This window comes from Podarcis vaucheri (assembly GCF_965113315.1).
Source record: "Podarcis vaucheri genome assembly, chromosome: 14".
In the NCBI taxonomy this organism is placed as follows: Eukaryota; Metazoa; Chordata; class Lepidosauria; order Squamata; family Lacertidae; genus Podarcis; species Podarcis vaucheri.
The window spans coordinates 54,693,830-54,707,206 of record NC_138752.1 but is presented as its reverse complement, the minus strand read 5'-3'; the positions used below and the strand labels follow the sequence as shown (position 1 = coordinate 54,707,206).

Below are 13,377 nucleotides of genomic sequence, written 5' to 3'. Positions count from 1 at the left end.
AGCCTGGAGGGAGGGGGCTCTTGGGATCGGGGTGTCGTGGTAAAAGGGTAAGCACCCCTCCCTCCCTCCCGGAGCAGCCAGAGCCCAGAGCCCCTCCAGGAGCGCATGGGGAGAGTTTAGCTCTCCGCCCGAGCGCAGGCGACCTCTCCCGCAACCCGGCTCTGCGCGATAAGAGGGCGGCGGCTGGAGCCTCGGCTCGAAGGGGCGGGCGGAGGCTATAAAAGCGGCGGCCTCTGCAGGGCTCCCAGCTCCGCCACCTCCTGGGACTTACAGAGCAACTCGACCTCCTGCCTGCTGCCAAGATGTTGCTGACTGCTGACGAGTGCAAGCTGATCAAGAGCTGCTGGGCCAAACTGGCCCCCGAGCACGAGGATATGGGCGGCGAAGCGCTGACCAGGTAGGCTCGAGGGGGCGGCCAAGGGAGAGAAGCCCCGCCTGGTTCCTCCCGCCCCGTCCCTTTCCCTGACGGCCCCCTTCCCTCCCCGCAGGCTTTTCCAGGTCTACATGCAGTCCAAGATCTACTTCCCGCACTACGACCTGTGCCCCGGCTCCAACGACATTCACCACCAAGGCCAGAAGATCGTCAAAGCCCTCGACAGCGCCATCAAGAACATCGACAACATCCGCAGCTGCCTGTCCGACCTCAGCGACCTGCACGCCTACAACCTCCGCGTGGACCCCGTCAACTTCAAGGCAAGCGCGCCGACGGGGCGGGCGAGGGCCAGGGGGGCGCGCGCCTTGGGTCTTCCCTCGACCCTCCCCCACCTGACCCCCCGTCTCTCTCTCTCTTTCTCTCCTTTGCAGTTTCTGACCAGGTGCCTCCATGTGACAATCGCTTCCAGCCTCCGCGGAGACTACAACGCCCTGGCTTACATGGCCTTTGACAAGTTCTTCTGCCTGGTGGCCGAGGTGCTGACCGAGAAGTACAGATGAGCCCCCCCCCCGCTGCCCGCCCCCTCGCCTCGGAGCTGCCGTTTGCCCCCCGTCTCGGGCACTCCGCCTCCGCTGTGCCACTGAGCAATAAAATGCGTGAACCTCGCTCTGTTGCGCCTCACTTTTTGGGGGGAGGGCAGGGTTGAGGGGGGGGGCTCCGGACTCAGCACGGTGAACTTCTGTTCTGGAGAAGAGCTCAAAGGGGGTGGGGGAGTCCAAAGAAGGGATGAAAGCCCTCTTGCTGTCCATCTTCAGGGCGCGAGCCTCAGGCTCCTTCCTAATAAGCCTTGGAGCAGCCTCTTCGCTGTATTCCCTTGGTGATCGGGAAGGGGGCGCGCAGGAGCCTTCAGACCTTCTCTTCAAATGGGGCAGCGAGCGTTGTTCCTCGAGCGAGGGGGGCTTTAGTGAGGGGCGGCCAGGCCTTCAGTAAGACCCTTTTTTCTCCCCTGGGTATAAGGCTCCCACCAACGACTCTCCTGACCGTAGGAAGGGAGGGAGGGTGACGGGAGACCTGGCCTGCCTGCGTTGTCTTCTCTTCCCCCCACCCCCCATAGGACTGTTGCCCCAGCGGAAAGTGAACCCAGGTGGGGTGGGAATGATGACCACTGAGGGATCCCTGGAACTGGGCAACATATGGGAATACAGCCGCTGACAGAAGGGCGCTTCCACTAAGCGAATATACTCCCCCCCGCCCGCTGCCAGGCCATGGAGTGGGGCTCCTTGGGGCGCAGAGCTTCTTCCCCGAAATCAGTTGGGGGGGGAGAGTCCCCCTCTGCCCCTCACCCCTCGAGAGGGCGCTGGGCAGGACAGGAGGGTCTTGTGTGGGATGCTGCTGGGTCCGGAGGTCAGAGCTTGGAGATGGAAGCAAGGAGCACATCGTCCAAGGAACCCAAAGAAAGCCGAGGGGCAGCTCCTCTCGCCCCACAGCAGCAACCCGCCATGGCCTCCGTCTGAAGGCCAAACCGTCCGTCAAACTGGGGTTTCAAGCTGCCGTCGGACTACAATTCCCATCATCCCTGAACTCTGGTCCTGCTAGCTAGGGTTGATGGGAGTTGTAGTCCTGTTTCCTTGGCGACCCCTCGTAGCCGAGTAAGATGGTCTTCCTGGAAGACTCTTCCATCAACACGGCCTTAACAATGAGTCCCCAAGTGACTGTGGAGGCCAATTCTGGACCCACACGTCCTTCCACAGTGGGGACATTGGTTTCTGGGCGGGGGTCGCTCACGGTGTGGATTTGCCAAGCGTGCCTTCCTCTTAGCACATTTCTCCCTTGCGCCCTGAGTTCGAGTGTCTTCAACGCCTTTGGTAAAGGCTGTTCTCCAACTGGAGCGCTCGCAGACCAGTATTTTCCCAGCTGTCGGTGTTTATGTTACTCTTTTTTAAGATTTGCCTTGAGAGGGTCTTTAAACCTCTTTTACTGACCACCAGCATTACGCTTTCCATTCGGAATAGCGTAGTGGGGACTCAAGTTTGAGAAACACTAGTAGCGGAACGGGGCGATTCTGAAGCCGTGGCCAGTAACCTTAGACGGGGCGGGCAGGACACAGCCTAGCGCAGCTGCCTGCTCCCTCTTGCCAGGTGCCCTCTTCCTCCCACCTCCGTCCCCTCCCCAAATGCCCCAGTTCCGTCCCCATCGCTGACCCAGCAGGGCGGCCTCCGTTGGAGCCACGGCACGCCCCCCACCCCCTTCCCTCGCCTTTGGACAGCCTCTGCCCGGGCAGGCGTCCCCGCCAGACGGCGCTCATCGCGCGCAAAAGCCAGCCGCCCCGACTCCCTTCCGACGTGTCCGCCGGGCACCCGGCCCTCCCGACTGGTAGCTCCAAGGGGGACGGGGCGAGATCCAGACCCGGTTCCTCTTCCTGCAGCTTCCCTCGGCCAGATAGATGCTTGTATGTATGCATGCATCTTAAAAAGCAGAGGCATCACCTTGCCGACAAAGGTCCGTACAATTAAAGCTATTATTTTCCCAGTAGTGATGTATGGAAGTGAGAGCTGGACCATCAAGAAGGCTGATCTCCGGAGAATGGATGCTTTTGAATTCTGGTGCTGGAGGAGACTCTTGAGAGTCCCATGGACTGCAAGAAGATCAAACCTCTCCATTCTGAAGGAAATCAGCCCTGAGTGCTCCCTGGAAGGACAGATCCTGAAGCTGAGGCTCCAAGACTTTGGCCACCTCATGAGAAGAGAAGACCCCCTGGAAAAGACCCTGATGTTGGGAAAGATGGAGGGCACAAGGAGAAGGGGACTACAGAGGATGAGATGGTGGGACAGTGTTCCCAAAGCTACCAGCATGAGTCTGACCAAACTGTGGGAGGCAGTGGAAGACAGGAGTGCCTGGCATGCTCTGGTCCAGGGGGTCACGAAGAGGCGGACACGACTAAACGACTCAACAACAACAACAACATGTATGTATAAATAAAAAAATTCCTTCCTGTAGCACCTTAAAGACCAACTAAGTTAGTTCTTGGTATAAGCTTTCGTGTGCATGCACACTTCTTCAGATACACTGAGTGTGCATGCACACGAAAGCTTATACCAAGAACTAACTTAGTTGGTCTTTAAGGTGCTACAGGAAGGAATTTTTTTATTTTGTTTATGTATGTATGTATCCGCGTAGCCGCTGGCTCTTTCTCCTAAGCTGCAAAGGAAAGCACCGCCCACGAAAGCTCTTCCCGCCGGCACCAACGCGCTCGCCTTCCCGACGCCACAGAGCTCTTCGTGCCCTTGGCGCTTGCAAAGCGAAGCCTGGAGCGGGGCGGCGCTAGGACCCAGGAGCAGCCCGGAGAGCAGGGCGCCGCGGCGTAGGGTGACCGCCAAGGAAGGTCTCGGGCGGCGGGCGAGCGAGCGGGCGCAGGCGCAGTAGGGCCGCCCCGCCCCCCGCCCCCCCTGCGCCTGCGCAAACGGCGCTCTCGTGCCCGGCGGCCTCTCCTGCGCCTGCGCGGCGTCTCCCGGCGGCCCAAGATGGCGGCGGCGGTGCGCGCCTCGCTGCGGCTGGCGGGGGCCGTTGGCGGGGGAAGCCGGCTGGGCAGCGCCGAGGCCCGGCGGAGGCTGCTGGCGCTGCGCGTGGCGCGCTGGCTGAGCGCGGGCCCCGCCTGGCCCCCCGCCACCCGGCGGCTCGGAGGAGGAGGCGCCGGTGAGGGCGCGCGTGACGTCACGGGGCACCGCCGGTGGAACTCCCTGCCACGGGAGAGAAGCGGCAGCATGAAGGGGGGAGAGATTCACGGAGGAGGCCTTCGGTGCTTCCGCGTGGGGGTTGCCGGAGCTCTTGGGCTTCCGCTTCTTGGCTCCGCACAAGGGGCCCTGGTCGGCCGCGAGATCGGGCCCTTTTGGCCCTATCCTGCAAGCTCCTGGCCAGCGACCCTTTCCCTCTAGGACAGTGATGGCCAAAATTGGCTCTCCAGCTGTTTTTGGACTACAACTCCCATCTTCCCTAGTTAACAGGACCAGTGGTCAGGGATGATGGGAATTGTAGTCCCCAAACAGCTGGAGGGCCAAGTTTGGCCATCACTGCTCTAGGGCAGTGTTTCCCAACCTTGGGCCTCCAGCTGTTTTTGGACTACAACTCCCATCATCCCTAGATAGCAAGACCAGTGGTCAGGGACGATGGGAATTGTAGTCCAAAAACGCCTGGAGGCCCAAGGTTGGGAAACACTGCTCTAGGGCACCCTTCTGCAACCCCTGGGTCTTCCAGGCGTTGTGGGAATGCAGCTCTCCTGGAGAAATCAGACCTTTATCTCCAAGGACACAGCCAACTGTGTGACTTGTGGCAGCCTTACGGGTCCCAGGATCCTTGGCATGTAATTATTGCTGTACATGAGGCAGGTATCCGTGCTTGTTGGGTTGGCTGAAGGAGAAAAAGCAGGTTTTAAACACATCCGTTACTCATTTACCTATGGACTTTGGTTAGGCAGGTACGGTGCCCAAGTTCTGGCTGACTAGGATAGGGGGATTGTTCCGATTGGTGTGCTGAATTCCAAAGGACTCGTGGCGCTTTTTGCACAGACCACACAGCTAAGAACGAGACAGTCTGTTGTCCTAAAACCCCATTTTGTTCTTTTGCAGGCGTGATACATCATCCTCTTGCCTGCGCTGCCTTGTTTCATACCAGCCCTGCAAGCTGTGCCAAAGAGGACTATTACCAGATCCTGGGAGTGCCTCGAAATGCCAGCCAGAAGGAGATCAAGAAGGCCTATTACCAGGCATGTTTGCTGAAAAGAAATGTCTTTGAGAAAATATGTTTCTCAAAACAGGAAGGTAGCATTGGAGTTACAGGGTGCTGGCATGTTCCATTTGTCCTCTTCTGCAGGGCATCAGTGTACAAATGTTTAACTGCAGTGCCTTATGCTTTCTGAACCCCCTCAGGGGAAAAGGTGGGGTACAAATAAGCATATAATAATCATGATAATTTTTGAGTGGCCTTTAGGAAGGGATGGGCTAGTGGAGAGGAGGAGGTTTTTTAAAGTATTAGGAAATGGTGGAGAAGGATATTCTAACGTGATTGACCAGTTTGAGAGAAGCAAACTGGTCCATAGTGGTTGAAAGAGCAACCATGTTTGTAGCTTTGAAGTAAAGGGTCCCAGGTTTTTCTATTTTTTAAAAAATCAAGGGTGCCTTCTTATTAGAAGTCCACATGCAGGTATGTATTTCTCGGAATGGAAATGGTAGAGCTTTGCCTACACAGCACTCTGTGTCACACTCTGATCAGGATATTTCCAGCCTTTTGTCTTCAGCATCTGTTCCCCAATTACTTTTTCAACTTGTCTGCTACAGGCATCTGTTTTCTTAACTGCTGCTTTTGGTTTTCGTCTTGATTAGAATAGACAAAGGAAGTCCACTTTCGAAGGCCTTACTAAGCGAAAAAGAAAAGAGAATGATTAGTATCTGAATTACTATATGTAAAAAGAACTGGCTGAGGATAGCTTTGTGTTTTGATGCCTAGGAAACAGACTCTTCCTAGTAAAGGCACATCTTTTACGAACAGCTCTTTCTCAGCTTTTGTTTAAAAGAAATTCTGTGGGCATATCCACTCCGGGGGGGGGGGGGACAGAACCTCTGCACACTTGAGATTGGTGGAATCCTGACAACTCAAGGTTAAAGAAAGGCTTCATATACACTTCAGCTGTGGACCATGTGTCTCAGCATGTGGACAGGTGGGAAGTCAGGCTGATGAGCTCTTCTAAATGTACCAATAACTCTGAAAAGTGAAAAGAGCAGATAAAACTGCAACAAGAGCATCAGTAGCAACAGACCTGCAGGCAAAACCTAAACCATAAAGACCTGCTGGAATAGGGTTTTTCTTTTTCATTTGGTACTGAAAGCTCACTGATCAGTACCAATTGTATCTCAAGAGGGAGGGCACCACCTTTCATTAATTGATATTGATTTTGGGTAGTAATTCTTTGCTTCCAGTGAAATTGTAAATATTTTTCCAATGCAGCTGGAGTCCTATTTATCCTACGTATGCTTTTGAGATTTAAGCCATAGTGCTAATAGACCTATAACCTCCCATTTTCACAGATATTTCATCAGATTGCATCATCTGACCATAGCTAGAAATAGTGATTATTTTTGAAAGGTCACTGTGTTTCCATGTTACAATAGAAGCCAAAAAAAATATTTTCCTTTACATCAGCCAGCTTATTTTGAAAGTTTTTACCTTTAACACCATATGTGTTACTATATTATTTTGGGAATTAGTTTGGATTTATGAAGCTCTTGTTATTTGTTACTCTTAAACCCTCCTTGTCGCATGGTATAAAATTTGAGTGATGCCATACTCTTCTAACAAGCCTAATGCAGTTGACTTGAGATACAATCTTGTAATCAGTAACAAAAAGAAGCAGCGATGACAGTGATTCTCTTGTGCTTCATCTTCACATTTGGGTCTTTTTGCTTAGCTTGCCAAGAAATACCACCCGGACACGAACAAAGATGACCCTAAAGCGAAGGAGAAGTTCTCGCAACTGGCTGAAGCCTACGAGGTAACGTGGGGGCTGTTTTTTCAAGGGGGTGACGGTGGGCTCCTTCTGGAGTGGTCCCATTGCTCAGAATGGCATCACGACTTCACAATCAAGCCATGCTAGCTCTGCGAGGCAAAAATAAAGCCCTCATCTTCCTTCCTTGTAGGTCTTAGGCGATGAAGTGAAACGGAAACAGTTTGATACTTATGGGACAGCCAGTTTTGATGCAAGCTCAGCAGGATCCGGGCAACAATATTGGCGTGGCGGCCCATCTGTGGATCCAGAGGAGCTGTTCAGGAAGATCTTTGGGGAGTTTTCAGGGTCCCCTTTTGGAGACTTCCACACTGCCTTTGACCAGCCCCAGGAAGTGAGCATAACAATCTGTCTGTGTGTGTAGCTTTTAAGGGAAAGTTACTTGGAAAAAGTTCATTATGACTGGGATTCTAGTTTTGACTGTCCGGTTGTCCAATTTGATTTGTAACTAGTAATTCATTAAATGCCTGATTTAATATTTACAATTGCGCTATTTATGAGACAGGGCCATTCCTAAAACAGGGAAACGTTTAGCCCCACATTACTGTCTTCTGCTGTGTGCAAAATGGTGAGTCACAATAGCTGGCCCTGATCTTTGCCTGGGCATTGAGTGATGGCTGCCTTTGCTCCCTCTCTCTCTTTAGTATATCATGGAACTGACATTCAACCAGGCCGCCAAGGGTGTCAACAAGGAGATTCAAGTGAACATCAACGACACCTGCCAGCGCTGTGATGGCAAAGGGCACGAGCCGGGCACCAAAGTGCAACACTGCCACTACTGCAATGGCACTGGCATGGTAAGTGTATTAATGGGTCACAATGCAGAGGAAAGCAGGCTCCGCTCACCTCGCTGCTGTGCGGAGCCTCCTGCCTGTGCCAACTGGACAACTTTGCTTTTCGGAGGAGGGCAGAGAGCTTTCCCCCTCCGCTTGCTTGATTTAGATTCATTGGGAATCACCAGCCACTGGAGACTCCCACACCTAGAAAATGCCGAAGAAAGAATCCCTGCTTGCAACAATGCCCAGAAAGGCACCACCTCTCTCTGCATCTTCTCTCCCCCCCCCCCCCGCCCCATAGGAGACGATCAACACAGGTCCCTTTGTCATGCGTTCTACGTGCCGGCGATGTGGCGGGCGTGGCTCAGTTATGACGACCCCCTGTGCGATGTGTCGCGGCTCTGGGCAGACCAAGCAGAAGAAGGTGGTGATGGTCCCAGTTCCCGCAGGTCCGCATGCTCTGCCTTGTTTGGGTTCTTCATTAGATGGGGTGGCTGCTGCTATGCTTTAATGAAGCTTGGTTGGGTCAGAGCAGAGGAACAACAGCTGCTTTCTGCAGAATGGATCAAGGGAGGGCTGGGGTGGAGTGGGCCTTTGCAAAGGTGGGCTGTTGTGGATTTAAGAATCCTGTAGCGTATGAGAAACAAGCAGGAAGTACCAGGGGAATGCCCTTGTTGACTACACCCTTGCTCTGGCTTCAGGTGTGGAGGATGGACAGACGGTTCGGATGCCTGTAGGAAAGAGGGAGATCTTCATTACCTTCCGGGTGCGTATTTGTCTGGGCTCCCATGATTCTCTGCCCTGTTTGAAAACAGCATCCGTCTGCTGCCGCCTCCTCCATGAACTGTACCCTCTTTCTGGATTCAGGTTCAGAAGAGCTCTACGTTCCGGAGGGACGGTGCAGACATCCACTCGGACCTCTATGTCTCCATAGCACAAGCTGTCCTCGGCGGCACAGCCAGGTCTCCTGGTCTGTACGAGACAATCAGCATTGCGGTATGCAGCAGCAGGTCGCTTGATGACAGGGAGCATGCGGGTGGTCTGTATGGCTGCGCCTTCTGGTCCTGGTCAGTTGGTGATACGGCTCAGGTGTCTCCCTCCAGAGAGCTCAGCCTGGATGGCCACAATCTCCCAGCCTATGGAGTAGGGCGCTCTGTTGATCTTACTATGTTTACTGCGTCCAAATGGAAATGGACACAGTATGTTCTCACCGCCCTCGTCTTCTGCTGCAGAACTCTGCATGTGGTGCGCATGTTGCCACAGTGTCCCTCCCCTTCCTAGGCTCCTCTGACTCTTACAGCACAATCCTGCATGTGTTACTTGGTAAATCCCACTGTGATCACTTGTGCTTTCTTGTATAAGCATATTTAGAATTGCATCCTGAATCTGTGCTGTTATCCTTTCTCCTTTACCTCTCCTTTGTGACTGGCTGCTTACATACTCCTGTGGGAGCCGTGCTTATTTTAAATTGAATTCTCTTTGTCTGGGTGGGGGGGGGGGTCCCTGGAGAAATAAATAGAACCGGACACATATGGTTGTACGTAAAATGCTGAATAAACCCTGTTCCTCCACCTCCCTGCCAGATCCCCCCAGGCATTCAAGCTGATCAGAAGATTCGGATGAGTGGGAAAGGCATTCCCAGAGTTAACAGTTACGGTTACGGCGACCACTATATTCACATAAAGATCAAAGTTCCCAAGTAAGTGGGGGGAGGCTTTTGGGGCCTGGGGGGGATGGTGGCGTTCAGCAGGAGCATGTTAGACATGCAACGGTGCAAAATGCAACGTGGCCTTTGTTTTGGGAGATGTAGCGGGGAATGATGGATGCAGGGGAGGAAGTCCACCTCTCCTCAGGCCACACCCCTTTTTGTCTTAAGCAGTATATAATTGGTTATTAGTGAGCCCTCATTGGGAAGAGGCACCTGGGTTTTAAAGAGAGGATCCAGCGCTGCAGGAAGGTGGCTTTGGGGAGCCTGGCAGACACTGGGGAAAAGAGGCTGCCTTTGGCTTGTAGGTGTCTTCATTAGGCGGTTCAGGTTTTTCCCAGGATCGTGAGCCTTCCTGCTGAGTGGATGCCTCCAAGGTAGCCCTTTCCCCCCTTTGTGCTGCAGGAGGCTGACAGACCGCCAGCGAGCCTTGATGCTGAGCTATGCAGAAGACGAAACCGAAGTGGAAGGGACCGTGAACGGTGTCACCAATACAGCCACTGGTAAGTGGAGCCCTGTGAGGCGTCTTTGGGCGCTTGGAGGTGGCAGGGGATCCTCATTAAATGGCCCACTCTGCAGTGTGGTGCTTACGGTGTTATCGAGCTGGGCAATGTGGGACTTACGTGGCCTAGTTGCAATGGCAGCGGGGTGACCTGCGCCCCTGCTGGAATGGAGGTCTCTTTGCATTGGTAGATGCCACAAGGAACGAGTCTGGCTGTGCTGCGGTCCTCACTTGGGGGAGGGATCAGGTGGCATCTCTTAGCGTCGCCTTACCCGTCAGCTGTCATCTTAAGCTTAAGGATTACGATTCTCCCTTAAAAAGGAAGAGGGAGGTATTTATCTTGGGACCAGAGGACATAGGATGTAGTAAGAGGCATTTCAGACAGCCTAGATTTATTTTTTTAAAAGTAGTTATCTTCACATTCTTGATCTCCTTGCGACATTTTCCCTGATAGGGGGTACAGTATGATTTGGATTTGAAGGCCTACGCTATAAGGGAAAGGGGTGGGGCCCTTGGAGAGGCTGTTTATGCCCTTCCTTGCACAACTGCCTTGTAAAGATCTGGCATCCAGTTGTTGGATTTCAATTCCCATCAGCCCTAGGAGCCAGCATAGCCAGTGGTCAAGGATGATAAAAGCCATAGTCCAGCGAGATTCAGGGGACCATGAGTTCCTCATGTCTGGACGATATTTCCTGATGCAGCTGAGTGACAGAAAGGAGACCAAACAGCCAGGCAGCCGTTACCACGCAGGTGGCCCCCCGATGCTTTGGTCTGCATTGTCCATCGGCCCCTGGGAGCACAGCCACAGGACCCTGGAGTTCATGGGGTTGGCAGTCCAGAATGGCTGGAGGGGCACCAGGTTGGCAGAGTTGGCATCTAAGAGATAGAATTGGAATTGCAAACAGATCCTGTGAGAAGCAGGAAAGATATTGCCTGGAGATGAGAGCTAGGCATGAGAACAAGAAGCCGGAGGCCAAGAAGCATCATTGGCAAAGCAGTATAGTGGATAAGTCCCTCTTGGTTGATCCCAGGGCACTTCCAATACATGGAACACAGGCTGAAGCGAAATGAGTTTGTTAGGCCTTCCAGCACGAGCCTGCCACCCCCGGCCTTGCCTCTCCTCCTTGGGCCAGGAAGGGGCCAGGAAATGTTTCCAGGTGTGGTGAGCCAATGGGTGGCAGCAGCAACAGCAGCAGCACCATCTCACAATTGCATATCCTGACGCAGCTCTCTGCTGTTTGTGTCTAGGTGGCAGGGGGACGACTAGATCGGGGGCAGGCGAGGAGAGGCCCGAGGCCCAGGGGGACGACAAGGAGGGATTCCTAGCTAAACTTAAGAAAATGTTTAGCTCCTGATTTGCCCCGCCAGAGGTAGGAGGCCTCTTGTGTTCTTCTGTGCTCACTGCTGCTGAGCAGACACAGAATTGTTTGCAGCTGGGTGGGGCAGCCCTTCTGGCTGAGGGGGACAAGGTAGCAGAGACCCTTCCCTCCAGGTGGGAGACCCTTCTTCCCTCCCTAGAATCCCATAAAGAGCAGCAGCTGGTCTGGTGCCAGCTCTGTCTGTTGCACTGCTTCCTTCCTTGACCCACTGGGCCTTCCTCTCCTCTCTGCTGTCCCAGCCCACCAGCTTTTGGTTGCAACAGTGACCCAAGAGCCACACAAATAAATGGTGGGGGCACAAGAGACTGGATGCTTCATCTACTGCAAGCCACATGTGACTGTGCTGCGCGAGGGCATAAGGCTTTGGGTGTCGGTAGAATGCGTCAGATTCATTTGTGAATTGCATAGGTGCAATCCTTCTGGAAAGGGCCAATTGAGGCCCTGAACCCTTGGAACTGCCTGCCACTGGATGCTGGCAAAGCATCTCAAAAGACTGGAACCCACACTTAAACTGCGACCAGGCAGAGGCCCACTCTGCACCCAGGATGTCAGGGTTGGAGGGGTTGACCTGCAGGCCCACAGCTGCCACTAGTCACAGGGAAGTGAGGCTTCTCTGTGGCTACAGCTGGTTGTCTGTTGACTTCCATGGGGAGAGGGCAGCCCTTGCCAGCAAGCTGCTCTTTGCAGTTGAAGTGCAGTAAGACCTCCCTTTTTCTTTTGGCTCCAGGGAAACGTTCTGCCGGAAACTAGGGTGATGTGTGGCAGAGGTCGAGCGGCTGTGTCGTCCTCCTTGGAGGTGAAGCGACCGCAGGAGCCTGGCAAGAAGAATCTTAGACAGGCACACTGGAACTTGCTTGGCAGGACTTCTGCACAGGTGGAAGGCTTTCGCCTCTGGAAGCAGGACTTGGGAGGGGCGGCTTCTGTCATGTCACCTACGGGAGCTGCAAAAGGTTCTGGGTTCCTTGGAGAGGACAAGACCCTCCTCTTTTCCCAGACAAATGCAGACCACCGAGTGGGAACCTGGACAGCAAAAATCCGGCACCCGTCTTGTTTAGCAGTCCTGCGCTCCTGAGGTTTTGACAAGCCCCGCAGAGAGCTCCTGAGATCACCAGCCCGCTCCTAAAAGCGGAGAGGCAGTGGAGAGTCCACGAGTTCCCTGCACCCCGGGTTCTTTTGGCCGCCAGGGGAATTTGGCTTCAGAGTTTTGTGGCACAGCCTGGCCTCAGGAGAGCGGCTTCTCTCGACTGCAGCAGCTGTACGTAAACAGCCGGGGATTCCTCCATTGCACGTGGGCAGGCAGGGAGATCTTCTGCGTTTCTCATGTAGGTCTGAAACGCATCTGAATGAGTTGCCCCTTTGCTCTGCTGCTAGCTTGTGAGGTTGCAGTGTGGGGGGCTGGGAGCAGCTGCTTCGCGCAGCAACATTTTTTTGTAGGACAGCAGCAGTCAAATACAACAACGTGCCTCTTCCCATTTACCTGCACTCAGAAGGTGTGTCCCATAGAATTTGCTGTGTTTGAAGCATCCCTCTGCGCTTTTGGCCTAAGATGGTGGGGAAGCGAGAGCAGAATGCACCCCGTTGGCCTCTGAAAGAGCTGACCATGAGGCTGGGCACAGCTGAGCCACAAAGCAATCAGGACTGCTGGGGGTGTGAAGGTGGCTGCTGCATCCAGTCGCTGTTACTTATTTGGCCGCTTTAAGATTCCTGCCCCACCCTGCAATTAAATCCACCCGGACTGGAGCTCTCTCCCTTCACTTGCTAACAGACGGCACGTGCAGCCTCCTGAGCCATTTGGCCTGCAAGGTGATTCTGTATCAATGTAAAATACACTCTGTAAAAAAGATCTTTAGAATCCATCCATTTGTTGTTCTCTCTTTCAAATGTCACAGCAACCTGGAATTTTTTTGTGGGTGAGGAAGGGGAGGGGAAATTGTATCCTTGAACCCTGCTGCTAGGGGGTGATTCAGAAAGGAAAGCCGTCCTATTGAACTAGCAGCTTTCCCTAGTTTGCCTGCTTGACCCTACATATTAGGACGTGGCTTCCCACATCCAGCTGTTAGATCCAAAGCAACAAGGCAAGTCTCCACTT

The 13,377-nt window shown here is 53.7% G+C and overlaps 2 protein-coding genes across 2 annotated transcripts; both read left to right on the top strand.

Annotated features, from left to right (window-relative positions):
* Positions 1 to 233: 233 nt before the first annotated feature.
* LOC309519129 (hemoglobin subunit alpha-D-like) lies at positions 234 to 1,039 on the top strand. The gene is made up of 3 exons (XM_082199963.1): positions 234 to 397; positions 489 to 693; positions 805 to 1,039. The coding sequence occupies exons 1-3, from the start codon at positions 303 to 305 to the stop codon at positions 931 to 933; spliced, it is 429 nt and encodes a 142-aa protein (XP_082056089.1). The 5' UTR covers positions 234 to 302; the 3' UTR covers positions 934 to 1,039.
* A 2,838-nt stretch (positions 1,040 to 3,877) lies between these two features.
* On the top strand, positions 3,878 to 13,144 carry DNAJA3 (DnaJ heat shock protein family (Hsp40) member A3). Its single transcript, XM_082199799.1, has 12 exons — positions 3,878 to 4,066; positions 4,996 to 5,132; positions 6,831 to 6,914; positions 7,060 to 7,260; positions 7,571 to 7,723; positions 8,004 to 8,151; positions 8,404 to 8,468; positions 8,570 to 8,698; positions 9,286 to 9,401; positions 9,813 to 9,910; positions 11,158 to 11,279; positions 12,016 to 13,144. The coding sequence occupies exons 1-11, from the start codon at positions 3,895 to 3,897 to the stop codon at positions 11,262 to 11,264; spliced, it is 1,410 nt and encodes a 469-aa protein (XP_082055925.1). The 5' UTR covers positions 3,878 to 3,894; the 3' UTR covers positions 11,265 to 11,279; positions 12,016 to 13,144.
* The last annotated feature ends 233 nt before the right edge of the window (positions 13,145 to 13,377 follow it).